This window comes from Arvicola amphibius, chromosome 2 (assembly GCF_903992535.2).
Source record: "Arvicola amphibius chromosome 2, mArvAmp1.2, whole genome shotgun sequence".
In the NCBI taxonomy this organism is placed as follows: Eukaryota; Metazoa; Chordata; class Mammalia; order Rodentia; family Cricetidae; genus Arvicola; species Arvicola amphibius.
In genome coordinates this window covers 27,541,580-27,557,037 of record NC_052048.2, presented here as the reverse complement: position 1 = coordinate 27,557,037, position 15,458 = coordinate 27,541,580, and the positions used below count along the sequence as shown (strand labels likewise).

Below are 15,458 nucleotides of genomic sequence, written 5' to 3'. Positions count from 1 at the left end.
CATTATTTATCTTGCGTCTTTTTGACCAATCACTAGTTATCAAATGGGGCTACATATAGAGTTTTAGGTACATCCAGACTGTTGTATAGTAGATTTTGTTAGGTAACTGCAAATGATAGGAAATAGTATTGTTTCAAGTCCATGTTGTTGATACAGTTAGGAAATAAGAATTACAAAATGTGCCAGATGGCAGTGGTGGTGCATGTCTTTAATCTCAGCACCCCGGAGGCAGAGGCGGGTGAATCTCTGAGTTCAAGGGCAGCCTGCCAGGACAGGCTCCAAAGCTATAGAGAAACCCAGTCTCGAGAGGGGAGAGAGAGAGAGAGAGAGAGAGAGAGAGAGAGAGAGAGAGAGAGAGAGAGAGAGAGAGAGAGGAATTACAAAATGCTCATTGAGGGGGTAGAATGCTGGCTTAGCAGTTAAGAGCACTGGCTACTCTACCAGAGGATCTCTGGCTTGATTCTTAGCACCTACATAGTAGCTGCCCACCCCAGGACTTGAGAAGTAGCCTAAGCTACATGAGAACTTGTCTCAAGTACCTGGAATGCCTCTTGGCAATTCGACAACAGCAGTCTTTGTAAACTTCCCACTGATTTATAGTGGATCTGTGGGCTCTGGATTCTTTTGTGTGTACTGCCTAAACTCTTCTTTTTCATACATCATTCATATTCCAACTTTTCCCTGCTCCCATCTCAGCTAAAACTGCCAATTTAAAAACAAAAATATCTTTTTTGTCCATACTTTTTTCCACTTTCTTTCATTACATAATGTATTTATTTGTTTAGGGCTTTGGTCAAAGCACTTCAATTTTCTAGGCAGAATTATCTACTACTTTCCATGGCTATGAGCCTACAATAATTTGTTTCTAGTTTCCAGTACCAGTGTAATTCTTGGGTTTTGATTAATGAAAATGAAGTCTTTGTTTTGTTCATCAGGGAGTAATTAGATATTAATAAATGTAGTTGAAGGAAAGTATATGGTCAACATGAATGGGTTTCTGTTCTGTTACTCCTTTTATTGGTAGCCCATGCCCATCACCCTTCTCTGATCATTTGTAGGTGTTTTAGAGAGGTAGAGTGGAGGTAGTCTAGGACTCGGTGGGAAAAGGAGCCTAGGGCCAAGACTCATTCTAAATCAGTACATCAGGTGTGTCATTTACTATTATTATTTTAAGAGAAATAACGCCTTAGTTTTCATGTCTGTAAAATAGACATAAATATGGTAGCTGCTCTTTTTGCTTATGGGAATGTGATAAGAATTAAATAAGCTCATGAGTATGAGTTATTTATACATTATAAAATGCTATTTTAATTCTTATAGTGATTGGACTTTTACTTAGTATCTTATTATTTTATTCATTTAGACCTCGACACAGTATGGCAAATTTAGAAAATATTGTGAATGAAGCCAAGAACATTCCAGCCTTTCTACCCAATGTATTGTCCTTAAAAGAAGCCTTACAAAAGGCTCGTGAATGGACAGCTAAAGTGGAAGCTATTCAGGTAAAGAAACTTTCAGATTAGCCTACCTATCAGGTAATACATTCTCATAAATAAACTATGTAAACCTTGCTTCTTTAGAAGAATAATGATAAAGTAATAGTACCTAGCCAGGCAGTAATGTAGCATGCCTTTAATCCCAGCCCTTGGGAGGCAGAGGTAGGTGGATCTCTCTGAGTTGGTCTATAGAGGGAGTTCCAGGACAGCCACAGCTTCACAGAGAAACTCTGTCTTGAGAAGAGGAAAAAAAAATATAATAGTACCTAAGTATCGCCTATTCTTTCCTCTGATTTTCTAATTCAGAATAAATAGTAAATACTTGAAGATTGCTAGTTTTGTTTAGGAAAAATGATGGAGTTATGTATTCAGTTTTTCAGAGAAAGGACATTTATATTTCATGACATAAAATTATTTCACAGCATTTGTCTGTTCTGTTGTTTATATTCTTTGAAACAGGGTCTTACTGTGTATCCCTGATGTGCCTGAAACTCAGAGGCCTGGAAACTGGCCCGGAACTTATTATGTATGTAGCCCAGGATAGCCTTAGACACAGAGAGATCTTCTTGCCTCTGCCACCCAGTACTGGGGTAAAAAATCGTGTACCACCACTACTGATTTACCTCCTTAGTAATTTTTAAGAACTGTCAGTCCTTCCCTTTGGTGGAGTAAACAGTTTCTTTTAGTAGGACAACCCTTCTTTAGGTTGCTTGACTTGTAGGTTTACCTAGAAGGTATTCTGTAGTCCAGGGACAATAGTTTGGCACCGGACGGAGTAAGAGTGAATGTGTTTGTTGACCCTTTCAGCATCTCAGCAAATTTATCTGTATGCTTAGCTAACTGACTCTTCTTATCTTGGTACCTTAGTGATTGTGCTGTTATAGAATTTCATAATGTTAGAGTATATTATTATTTAAAGTCATTGTTTATATGCATGTATTTGTGCCTGAGTGTATGTATGTATACCGCATACATGCAGAAGCCCACAAAAGTAAGGAGGGTGTATTGGATTTCCAGGAACTGGAGTTGTAGACTGTTGTGAACTGACATGTGGGTGTTGGGAACTGAACCTAGGTCTTCTACACGAGCTGAAACCTCTTTTTTTTTTTTAATGGAACGCTTCACGAATTTGCATATCATCCTTGTGCAGGGGCCATGCTAATCTTTTCTATATCGTTCCAATTTTAGTATATATGCTGCCTAAGCGAACACAGGCTGAGTCATCTCTCTGATCCTAGTCTCTATATTATTATTTTAAAGAATTCACAGATTTATTTGATTTTTTTTTCTAAAGCGGTGTTTCATATAACCCAGCCTGGCTTCAAATTTGCCATGTAGCTGAAGCAGGCTTTGATCTTTGAATCCACTTTCTCCTCTGAGTGCTGGGTTTATAGGTATACACCATCATTCCTACCATAAATTCATAGCTTTCTTGTTTTTCTTTTTCCAGATGTGTTAGTTTATCTTTCAAAATAAATTTTCAGACAGTTATGTTAGTTGCTACATGAGAAGTAATATTTTATTAGAATATAGTATAATGGTTCTAAAAACAGCAATGATTTTATTACTTGGAAGTACTGAAACACCATGAATTTAGTAGGAAAGTAGTTGTTCATAGCTTTCTTTTTATAACATAAGCAATAGGTGATTTTCCAATATAAGATACTGCTTTTAGTTTTATGTCAATAGAAATTAAATTTGGAGTTGTAATGGTAAAATGGATTTCCACTCTGCCAAAAGGATTCTCCCGTTGTCCTCTGTAACATTGTCTATGGTGCCTGAAGCAAGGGCCCAGGGATTAAGGTGATTTACTGCTTTTGCAGAAGACCAGGCTACAGTTCCCAGCACCCACATGGCAGCTCACAACGATCTATTAACTCCAGCTCAAGGAGATTTAATAACTCTAGCCTCCGTGGGCACTGTATATAGTACACATACATTCATGCAGGACACTCATACACATGAAATAAAAATAAATCTTAAAAAGATTTATTTGGGCCGGGCGGTGGTGGCGCACGCCTTTAATCCCAGCACTCGGGAGGCAGAGGCAGGCGGATCTCTGTGAGTTCGAGGCCAGCCTGGTCTACAAGAGCTAGTTCCAGGCCAGGCTCTAAAAAAAGCTGCAGAGAAACCCTGTCTCGAAAAACCAAAAAAAAAAAAAAAAAAAAAAAAAAAAGATTTATTTGCATTTTTAGCAAATTTGTTCTTTTTTTTCTGTTTTGTTTTTGTTTCATTGTTTTTTGAGACAGGGTTTCTCTAGTTTTGGAGGCCGTCCTAAAACTTATTCTGTAGACCAAGCTGGCCTCAAACTCACAGAGATCCGCCTCTCTGCCTCCCTAGTGCTGGGATTAAAGACGTGAGTTACCACTGCCCAGCTCATTCTTCATTTCCAATTGCATTTATACATTTCTGTTCTTCACTTCTCCTTTGAATTTTTATCCTGTTGTTACCCTTAATTATTAAAATCTTTGTTAACTTGTTCATTAAAAAATCAATTCCCCCCAAAACATTTAATTCTTTGGGAGGCAGAGACAAGTGAATCTCTATTGAATATGAGACCAACCTGGCCTACAAAGTGAGTTCCAGGCTATTCAGGTCTACATTATTGAGACAGTCTCTAAAATAAATTTTTAAATTAATTTATGAACTTTTCTGTAGAAATTAAATTTATTAAAGAAATCTAGTTAGTTGATTTAACACAGAAGTTAATACTAAGAATGAAGAAGTTAATACTAAAACTGAAGATATCCCTTAGTGGTATAGTGCCTTCCTAGTGTACAAGGCCTGGGTTCTATTCCCTGTTTAGTATTTTAAAAAATAGAAAAGAAAACACTAAACCAAGTTCCCCAAATAGTATATTGCCATACTCCGCGAAAGAATTAAAATTGTATGTGAATCTGCTTTTTCTTTTTCCAGAGTGGCAGTAACTATGCTTACTTGGAGCAACTTGAGAGCTTATCTGCTAAAGGACGCCCCATCCCTGTGCGTCTTGATGCACTGCCTCAAGTGGAATCACAGGTCGCAGCAGCACGGGCCTGGAGAGAACGGACTGGGCGGACCTTTCTAAAGAAGAATTCCAGCCACACATTGTTACAGGTGAAGATATGCATGTGTTCTTCGGCCCTCTCACAGCTGTTGATAAATTGCTACCTGTGTTGGTAAAAGGTTCTTTCCAGTTAATTTAGTCATTATTGTAATTAATTTCTATTACGTAGTATTAGATGTTGGATGGAAAACTGTGGGAGTTTTGGACAAGCTCTTTTTTTTTACTAATCTGTGCTGTATACAGAAAAGGCTCTCAGCATATATGTTTGTTTGTTTTATGAGATAGGGTTTCTCTGTGTAACAGTCCTACTTGTATTGAAACTTAATTGGTAGACCAGGCTGTCCTCAAACTCACTGTGATCTACCTGCCTCTGCCTCCTGAGTGCTTGGATTAAAGGCGTGAACTACCACCACCCTGCTTCAGCATATATCTTAACTTCTGTTATTAGACTCTACTAAAAGATCTTATCCTCAGAGGCACAAATTTAATTCTTTTTATCTTAAGCAGTTTAGCACAGTAGTCAAAGAGGATAGACTTTGGAATTTTAATCTTTGTCCTCAGACAAGTCACTTGTCTCTCTCGTCAATAAAATCTGGGAAGTAATGCCTGCTGTGTACAGTTGTTATGAAAATTCAAATGAATGACATACATGAATCCTTAGTATGGTGGTGGTTAAGGTGAGAGGATCACCATAAATTGTAGGCCATCCTGTGCTACAGCATAAGATCCTGCCTCTAAAATATTAAAGATAATAAACAGGTATTGGGCATGGCCAGTAGTCCATTATTTTCACTCTTAAGGGATTTGGTTTGGTTTGGTTTGGTTTTTAAACTAGAGTTAATATTTTTTAAATTTTTTAGGTGCTGAGTCCTCGAACTGACATTGGTGTATATGGGAGTGGAAAAAGTAGGAGAAAAAAAGTAAAAGAAATAATAGAAAAAGAAAAGGAGAAGGACCTAGACCTTCAGCCTTTGAGTGATTTAGAAGAAGGACTAGAGGAGACCAGAGATACAGCCATGGTGGTAAGGAACTAAGTGATGAACCTGGGATTTGCTTTGTGAATTCAAAGTTCTGTGAAAGATAGTAGCGGGTTTTTAACTGATAATTTACCTGTATCATAGTATAAAAAGTTTGCTGTTTGTTCTCTTCCCTGATGGAGGAGTGTTTATGTGTTACTTTCATTATTAATAAAGAAAACTGCCTTGGCCCTTTAAGAGAAAATTAGGTAGGTGGAGTATACAGAACAGAATTGTGGGAACAAGGAAGTAGAGTTAGGAAGACGCTTCAGGCAGTCGCATGGTGAGTCTCCATGCTGCTCCTCTCCGAGATGGACGCAGGTTAAGATCTCTCCTGGTAAGCCACAACTCGTGGTGCTACCCAGATTAATAAATATGGGTTAAAGGAAGATGTAAGAATTAACTAATAAGAGGCTACAGATAATGGGCCAGGCAGTATTTAAAAGAATACAGTTTCCGTGTAATTATTTCGGGTGTAAAGCTAGCCGGCGGCCGGGTGGCGGAAAGCTAGCCGGTTGCTGGGAACTGGGCGGCGGGAACGCAGCCCGCCGCTTCACACTACACTTCCCAAAAGGATCTTTTTATTTTCTATGTGGGGCTGGGGGGATTAGAATTAAACCTAGAACTTGATATATGCTGATCAAATGTTTCACTGAGTTATATCCCCAAGCTTCACACTTATTCCTTATTGTTGTTCTTTTAATACTTATAAAATATTCCATCCTAGTAGTCCATACTTCTGAGTAGCTTTGTTTTGTTGGTGGTGGTGGTGATAGTGGTGGTGCTGGTGGGTGTGGGTGTGTGTGTGTGTGTTTCTTGGGATTAATGTGGGTCTCTTGAATGCTAGAGCGCTATATTATTGAACTATATACCCCTTGCCTAATCAGTAGTCACTCAAAGTTAAATCCTTTGCCTGTTACTAAGCTTTTTCTATTACAGGTAAGCATGTAGGACCTCCTCTTTTTTCTCACCTCTAATATTTATCATTTATTTGTGGCAAGAATATGTAAAGTCACCTTTTTTTGTTTTAGTCTTTGTTTTTTGAGAGAAGGTTTCTGTCCTGGAACTCACTTTGACCTTGAACTCACATAGATCCACCTGCCTCTGCCTGCTGAGTGTCAGGATTAAAGGTGTGCACCACCACCACAAATAAAGTTATCTTTTGATGATCTTGAAATAATACCTTGCGTTATTATTAACTACATGGATAAAAGCTACTTTTAAATACATTTTTAAAATTAGACCCCCCTTTTTTTCTTTTTTTTTTTTTTAAGAGGAGTTTTAGTTCCTAGGAAAGCTGAATGAAAGGAACAGGTATTTTCCATGAATTCTCTACCCATTTCTTTTTGAAAAATCATTTTCTTAGTCTTCAGCTGTAGGAATGGAATTGCTGAGTTAGGATTAATAGCATTTTATTGTTCTTAGTACTTTTTATCATGGTTTTCAAAGAAACTGATAGTTTATTGATAACAGTTACTTTAAAAATTCTCACCAGGCTGTGGTAGCACACACACTTAGAAGGCAAAGGTAGGGGGATCTCTGAATTGATTCAAGGCCAGTCAGGTCTACATAACAAGTTCTAAGACAGCCAGAGCTACACTAAGAAACCTGGAAACTCGGGGAAAAAAAACAACAAAAAAACCCTCTCACCTTTGTCTTATTAGTATACAGCAGTAGATTATTCTGTAAAATATTTGTAGTTAGAAGAATTGGGCTTTTTAAAGACTTACGGACTAAGGAAAGTGTGATTATTAGGAGCCAGAGAAGGAGAGTGAAAATAAAAATTAGTTTGGGAAATACATAATTGTAGGGGTTTAAATGTACTAGATAAGTTGATATGATTCTGTCTATAAGTAAACCAATTTTGAGGCCAAAGAAAACGATCTTTGTTAAGAGAGCTTGAGTAGTCAGTAAATCATTCTTATGAGCAAGTAGAACTAGAAATTATTTCAAAATTGTTACAGAGTCGCCGGCCAGTGGTGGCACACGCCTTTAATCCCAGCACTCGGGAGGCAGAGGCAGGCAGATCTCTGTGAGTTCGAGACCAGCCTGGTCTACAAGAGCCAGTTCCAGGACAGGCTCCAAAGCTACAGAGAAAACAATAAAATGTGTTTAGTAGCCTGCCCACACTTTCCAGAACACTGAAATCCGGAAAAGTTGTGCCATAGATCAATAGTATTTAAGTCCAAGAGCCAGGTACTTGGTACGAGTGCTTGATTTCAAGAAACACCTTCTTTATATTGTACACTACAAAACCACTCTGTTGTCAAATATCATAGCAGTTTGTCCATTTTATAGATGGGTAATGTTTATGTGGAAACTGAAAGGGTTACCTACATTTCAGGAAATTGCCACCTACATTCTTTTGTGCTTTGTGGGCATTTTAGAATGACTTCTTTTAATTAAATGCTTGTTGTGTACAGGTGGCAGTTTTCAAAGAACGAGAACAAAAAGAGATTGAGGCCATGCATTCCCTCAGAGCAGCCAACCTAGCCAAGATGACAATTGTGGACCGCATAGAAGAAGTAAAATTTTGTATTTGCCGCAAGACAGCTAGTGGGTTTATGCTACAGTGTGAGCTCTGTAAAGACTGGTTCCATAACAGCTGTGTTCCCCTGCCTAAATCAAGTTCCCAGAAAAAGGGATCTAGCTGGCAGGCTAAAGACGTAAAATTCCTTTGCCCTCTTTGTATGAGATCTCGAAGACCCAGGCTAGAGACTATTCTGTCACTCCTGGTATCCCTTCAGAAGTTGCCTGTACGGTTGCCTGAAGGAGAGGCACTTCAGTGTTTGACAGAACGTGCCATGAGTTGGCAAGACAGAGCACGGCAAGCCTTAGCCACAGATGAACTGTCCTCTGCCCTGGCCAAACTCTCTGTGTTAAGCCAACGGATGGTGGAACAAGCAGCACGAGAAAAAACTGAAAAGATCATCAGTGCAGAACTCCAAAAAGCAGCTGCTAATCCAGACTTGCAGGTCAGCTTTTAATTTACTTTCTTGTGTTTCATGTGGTAGTATTTGTCAGTTAGTGACTAGTGAATTAAATGGATTTAACTTGTTGACTTAAGTAGAAAAGCAGCTATAATTTGCCAGCAGTTATATGATGTATAGCATCTTTTTCCTTCTGCATGCACAGCTTTGCTTTTCTTCCTTTCAGTAAAAATTCAAGTCATTTCAGTGAAATGCAGTCTGAAAATATTCAGGTAGACTGTAGCATCATTTACTAGCTGCTTTTTAAGTAACTTAGTTATACTTTGTTATTGTTAACCATATGTTAATTGCTTATGTTTGTTTAATCTGTCTGTTCATCTTTGTTGTTTAGGGACACTTACCTAGTTTCCAACAGTCTGCTTTTAGCCGGGTGGCGAGTAGTGTATCATCTTCCCCCCGCCAAACAGTGGACTATGATGATGAAGAAACAGATTCTGATGAAGATATTCGGGAAACATACGGCTATGACATAAAGGTAATTACAGGGGCAGGCTAGGGATACATATCTGGTGAGTTCTGTTTTTAAAACTGCTGACCATTGATATTTGAAGACTAAAGTTGGAAGAGAAACCTAATTATGTATTAGTTTTGAGTATGTAATGATAGCAACTTTTCAAAACTTTAAAAAAAAACCTAAAACTTTAAAAATTCTTACATTTGTGGTGAAGTGCCCCTACCATAAGAATTACAAGTTTAGAGGACAACTTGGCAGATTTGGTTTTCTCCTTCCACTAAGTGGGTTTCAGGGATCCCACCCAAGTGGTCAGACTTGGTGGTAGCACCTTTTCCTGCTGAGCCACCTTGCTCATCCCAATTTTTTTAAAACATTAATTAGAAAAAGCTAGATGGAAAACTCAGTTTGTAAACTGCTTGCCACACGAGCAGGGAGGACTTGAATTTAGTCCCCAGTACCCTCATAAAAAGGTTGTGATGGAGGGTGCTTGTATTTCCATACTGGGGAGGTGATGACCGCTAGATCCCTGGGATTCACTTCTCAGAGAGACGGTCTCCCAAACAAAAAGGTGAATGGCACCTGAGGAATGCCACCTAAGGTTTCAGACCACGTACATGCAAACAAACACTTGTACATGCACACAGATAGTTTTTAAAAGTTTTTCATTGTTCTAGGTGTGGAGGCCCATGCCTTGAATCCGTGAAGGAGAGACACGCTCTCTATGAGTTCAAGGCCAGCCTGATCCTAAGTAGTGAGTTCTAGGCCAAGCAAGGGCTATACAAAGAGGCTCCTTCTCAAAAAAAAAAAAAAATCCTGTTTTCCTCATCTTACTAATCATACGACTTAAATAAATTAAAATGTTACTGTGCTTAAAATATTTAAGTTGTAGCTTTTATTGCTGATAAAACATTTTTAGATTGTTTTCTTTTTTGAGTTGTTAAAGTCTGGAGGCTAGAGATGTAGTATTTGGCTTTTGTGTGTGAAACACTGAATTCTTGCCTCATTACTACCAAAGAATATCTGTACAGTGATATTTAAGAATTCCAAGCCAGCTGTGGTGGCCCACACATTTAATCCCAGCTCTGGGAGGCAGAGAAAGTCAGGTCTGTAGTGTTCCAGGAAAGCCTGCACAGGCTATGCAGAAATCCTGTCTCAGATTTTTTTTAAAAAATCCCAGGCTTGCCAGGCATTTAATTTAGCACACACCTTTAATCCCAGCATTTGGGAGGCAGAGGTAGGCCTAGTCTACATAGTTAGTTCCAGACCACAAAAGCTGCTTAGTGAAACCCTGCTTAGTAAATAAAAAAGTAATCATCCTACCCCAAATGTACTAAGTCTTTTTGCTCTGGTCTCTTTTTTCCTGCATAGTGTGATGGACTGGTGGGGAAGGGGTCGATGCACAGAACAAATTCACCTTTCATGTAATAGAAAACTATGCCATTGGAGAAGTGATAGCTTGGGGAGGGGGGGGGTCTCTAAAAGTGCTTATTGCTCTTACAGAAGACCTGGATTCAGTTTCTAACAACCACATGGAAGCTCATAAATGTCTGTAACTCTAAATCCTGGAATTCAGTACCCTTTTCTGCTCTCTGTAGGCTCGCTCCTTCACACGTCTTTCATATAAATTCACACAAGCACAATCACATAAATAAAAAAAGAATAAAGTTTTAAAAAAAATAGTACATTGCAAGGAGCAGAGGGTTAGGTCATAACAAAGAGATTTTCTGTAGCATAAAACGACCGCCTACAGTAGAGTGATCTCCCACCTTGAAGATGCTCTTGTTCAGTTCGAGTGAGTACTTTGTGTTCATTTTCCAGGATGTAATTCCCACCATATGATTAAAGCTGTTGAGATTGGCCAGTTGGTCATGGAAGGTTAGTATGAGCTGTAGGTATTTCTAGTTACACAGTCTCTACTTTGCAATTAGTTAATGTTTCTGATTAAACAATGTTGGGTTCTGGTCATAGCCTTAGGTTATAAGGCTACAGAGCTGCAACTCTGTATTAGGTTGAAGCACTCTAGTACTTGTATTTTTGATGGAGGCAGTTTTTCTGCTTCGGGATTTCTGGACCAAGCTTTAGTAATTCCCTGGTGGAGACCTGTTCTGTTCTTCTAGTCTCTTAGCAATTGCCTTCCTTACACAAAGAATACAATGTCATACTTTGCCTCTGGTTAGGATTTGCAGGGGTATAGTTATGGTCAGAACAGATTGTCATTAATATGATTGTTTTGTTAGTGCCACTACACTGACGTCAGCATCTTTGTGTTAGATCCAATTGGCCTTTCATTGGCACTGTATGTTAGATGTAAACCCTTTGAGTTTTGCCTAGTAATAACATCTGGATCTGAAGAGAGACCTAGAAGTAGGTGGTAGTTTTACGTGTGATTTGGTTGCTCTTAGAACCTGGGAGTTTGGTACTCTTGATATAATGGCATTCTTCAAAGAATTAGGAACCATTCTATCTTTACCCATTGACTTTCTTTTGTTTGCTTTTTGTTGTTGTTGTTGTTTAGGTTTGGTTTTGGTTTAGTTTTTGGTTTTTTGAGACAGGGTTTCTCTGTATTAAAGTCCTAGCTGTTCTGGAACTAGTTCCTGTAGACCAGGTTGGGCTTGAACTCACGAACTCACAGAGATCTACCTGCCTCTGCCTCCCGAGTGCTGGGAATAAAGGTGTGCGCCACCACCGCCCAACTTGTTTTGTTTTTGTTTTTGAGACAGGATTACTTTGTGCTGTCCTGTAGCTCTTGTAGACCAGGCTGGACTTGAATTCACACCAATCCGCCTCTCTGCCTTCCAAATGCTGGGACTAAAGGTATATGCCACCACTAATTGGCCACTGAGTTCTGAAATTGATGTTGGATGTGTCTTTCTGGGCTACTTTCCACTTTATTTGTTGGTGTAGGATCTCTTGTTGAATCTGGATTTCTCAGATTCCAGCTAGTTTTCTTTCCCCAAAGATCTTCTGCCTACCTCCTAAACACACATAGTTAGTTGCCTTGCCTACTAAGGTTTCTCATTAGTTCTGGGGAATCCAAATTCTGGTCACACTTTCACAACAAAGCCATCTCCACGACCTGGGGCCAGGAAGCCCTGGGACTTTTTCTGTAGTATAGGTGTGCTGCCATATCTGGCTTTAGTTTTCTACAAAGATGTAGGAGATCAGACTCAATGTTCTTATGTTTGAGCAGCAAGGATTTAATGACCGTGACCCATCTCCCACCTGGAACTACAAATTTTTCTGTTGATTTTGTATCCTGCTACTTGCTTTAAGTATTTACCATATTTAAAAGGTTATTTTAATTGTTTTTATTTTTTAATGTGTATGAATACTTTGCCTGAGAATCAAACCCCAGTCCTCTGCAAGAGTAGCAAGTGCTTTTGGCCAGTTAGCCATCTCTCAAATCTTAAACCCTCTGTGTTGGAGTCCTGTGTGTAGGTGTGTTTGTGTGTGGGTGTGGGTGTACATGCATGTGGATACTAGTAGTCAATCTTGGGTATGGTTTGTCAAGGAGCCATCAGCTTTATTTTAAATCTCCTAAAAATCACATTTGTTTGTGTGCACATACTCATTCACACCATGAAACGTGTGGAAGTAGGTTCTTTCCCTCCACCATGTGGGTCTTGGGGATCGAACTTCAGTCATCATGTTTGTCAGCAAGTATCCTTATTGTATTCTGTTTTTTTCCCTTCTTTTTTCTTTTTTCTTCTTTTGTTGAGATAAGTCTTTTTCTTTGTAGTTCAACTGGCCTGGAACTCAGTATCTAGACTAAGCTACCTTTGAACTCTATAGAAATACATCCACCTGCCTCTTCTGTTTTTATTGAGGGTTTTCTTAGCAACTAGTACTTTGTTGATAGCTCAATGCCCAGTACCACTCAGGGAAAAGACCACAAATCAAACATAGAAATACACTTAATAGCAACTAAAGACAACTACTGTCACAACAGAAATGAAAATGGCCAAAATTACCTAAACTTTTGAGGTTAAAATTAATTAAAGTTAAAGTAGTAATGAAAAATAAAAATGAAGAGAATTCCTTAGAGAATCATCTGAGACCTAACTAGAACTGTCAGAATTGTATAAATTATATATTGGCATTCAATTCTTCATTGTATTACATAAGGATAGTTGGTAAGAGTGTGTGGGTTTGAAAACCTTTAGAAGGGATTAAATTGCCTGTGTATTAAAATTTCACATTTAAACTTTCCATCTTCCTCTTAAGTCCATTTTATATTTGTTAAAATCAAAAATTCCAACAACAACAAAAGGAATTACTAACTTGGGGCTGGAGAGATGACTCAGTGGTTAAGAACATATACTTCTGCAGAGGACCAGAATTTGTTGCTCAGCACCCACATTGAATAGCTCACAACCACCTGTAATTCCAGCTCTAAGAAGAGCCAACATCTTTGACCTCAATGAGTACCTATAATCAAATGCACGGTCACACACCTGTACACATAATTAAAAATAAAAAAATAAATGATTCTTGTTATTAAAGGATGTTTTTATGATAATAAATAGACTTTGGGAGGTAGTTAAATGATATCATTGTAGATTACTTTTAGTTTGTTATTTTTTGAGTTCAAGTCATTTAAGCTTTTCTCTGTGTGTGTTTGTACGTGCGTGCAGCCCCCAATTGTTATTTTCTGTATTAATATCATAGTTAATATTTTTTGGGGGGGGTTCGAAACAGGGTTTCTCTGTGTAGTTTGGGAGCCTGTCCTAGAACTCGCTCTGTAGACCAGGCTGGCTCCAAACTCATAAAGACCTGCCTTTGCCTCACAAATGTTGGGATTAAAGGCCACCACCACCCAGCCCAAAGTTGGTGCCATGTTTTTAGTGTCTTATGTCAGAAGTCTCTCTCTCTCTCTCTCTCTCTCTCTCTCTCTCTCTCTCCCCCTCTCCCTCTCCCTCTCCCTCTCCCTCTCCCTCTCCCTCCCTCCCTTCCTCCCTCCCTCCCTCCCTCCCTCCGTACCCCTCCCTCCCCCTCCCTCTCCCCCTCCCCTTTCCAAAACAGGGTTTCGCTGTAGTTTTAGAGTCTGTCCTGGAACTAGCTCTTTGTAGACCAGGCTGGCCTTGAACTCACAGAGATTCACCTGCCTCTGCCTCCCAAGTGCTGGGATTAAAGGCGTGCGCCACCACTGCTCGGCTCTTTCTCTCTTTTTTAATAATTTGTTTAAATTTATTTTATAGACATTGGTGTGAAGGTGTCCCTGGAACTGGAGTTACAGATAGTTGTGAGCTGCCATGTAGGTGCTGGGAATTGCAGCCAGTGCTATTAACCACTGAGTCATCTCTAGCCCAATGTCAGAAATTTTTAACTTGAAAACATTCATTTGTAGGTTTTTGTAGATTCAGAGGTAATAATTTTGATAGCTTCTCTTTGTTCTTTAGGATACAGCCAGTGTGAAATCCTCTAGTAGTCTGGAGCCCAATCTCTTTTGTGATGAAGAAATTCCCATTAAGTCTGAGGAAGTGGTAACTCACATGTGGACAGCACCTTCGTTCTGTGCAGAACATGCGTATTCTTCTGCTTCTAAGAGTTGTTCTCAAGGTAATAATTGCCCTTGGAAAGATGTGTAGGATCTGAGCATGCTGGCACATGATGGTAATCCAAACACATAGAAGGTACAGGCAGGTTAGCCACAGAGTTCAAGTTCTTTCCTAACAAGATAGCAAGTTTAAGGCTAGCCTGGGCTACATGAGACCATGACTTTTTTGTTTTGTTTGTTTTTCGAGACGGGTTCTCTGTGTACCTTTGGTTGTCCTGGAACTCACTCTTAGACTAGGCTGGCCTCAAACTCACAGAGATCCACCTCCCTCTGCCTCCTGAGTGCTGGGATTAAAAGCAGTGACCGGCTAAGACCATGTCTTAATAAAAACAGAAGTAAGCCTGGTTCAGAACCAGCCATACAAGTCTCACAACCTAAGTTTGTTTTCCAGAACCCTCATAAAAAATGCTCTGGAATCCTAGTGCTGTTGCAGGAGATTTTGCTGGGAATTCTCTGGCCAGCTAACTTGCAGAAAGCAGCACAGCAGGAGAGACAAGTCCCTCAATAAGGACTTAAGAGACTGTCATCTAACCACTGCATGCTGTGGCTCGTGTCCTTCTGTACTCACATAATAAAAAATAAATCAGAAAACATAAGGGGATTTATTTAGTTCAGTGGTAGAGTGTTTGCCTAGCAAGTGCAAGACCTAGGTTTGGTCCTCAGGCCTGAGAAAAACAAAACATAAAATTAATTATGTGCAGAGAGTAAGTTGGAACAGATGGAAAATGGTATTCAGATTTTTTCTTTTTAAGTTTTATTATGGATACAATGTTCTGCCCGCATGTATACCTGCAGGCCAGAAGAGGGCACCAGATCTCACTATGGATGGCTGTGAACCAACATGTGATTGCTGAGAATTGAACTCAGGACCTCTGGAAGAGTAGCCAGTACTCTTAACT

The 15,458-nt window shown here is 39.3% G+C and overlaps 1 protein-coding gene and 1 non-coding gene across 2 annotated transcripts in view; one reads left to right on the top strand and one right to left on the bottom strand.

The window, feature by feature from the left end:
* Positions 1-15,458, top strand: part of Kdm5a (lysine demethylase 5A) — an 82,025-nt gene that overhangs the window by 52,994 nt on the left and 13,573 nt on the right. Inside the window, exons 20-25 of the mRNA XM_038318396.2 lie at positions 1,364-1,502; positions 4,413-4,592; positions 5,403-5,564; positions 7,982-8,533; positions 8,880-9,023; positions 14,402-14,561. Coding sequence (XP_038174324.1) covers positions 1,364-1,502; positions 4,413-4,592; positions 5,403-5,564; positions 7,982-8,533; positions 8,880-9,023; positions 14,402-14,561 — 1,337 coding nt within the window. The remainder of the gene's footprint in view (positions 1-1,363; positions 1,503-4,412; positions 4,593-5,402; positions 5,565-7,981; positions 8,534-8,879; positions 9,024-14,401; positions 14,562-15,458) is intronic.
* Positions 2,602-2,708, bottom strand: LOC119808633. Its single transcript, XR_005284541.1, has one exon. It is a non-coding gene; the product is annotated as a U6 spliceosomal RNA (small nuclear RNA).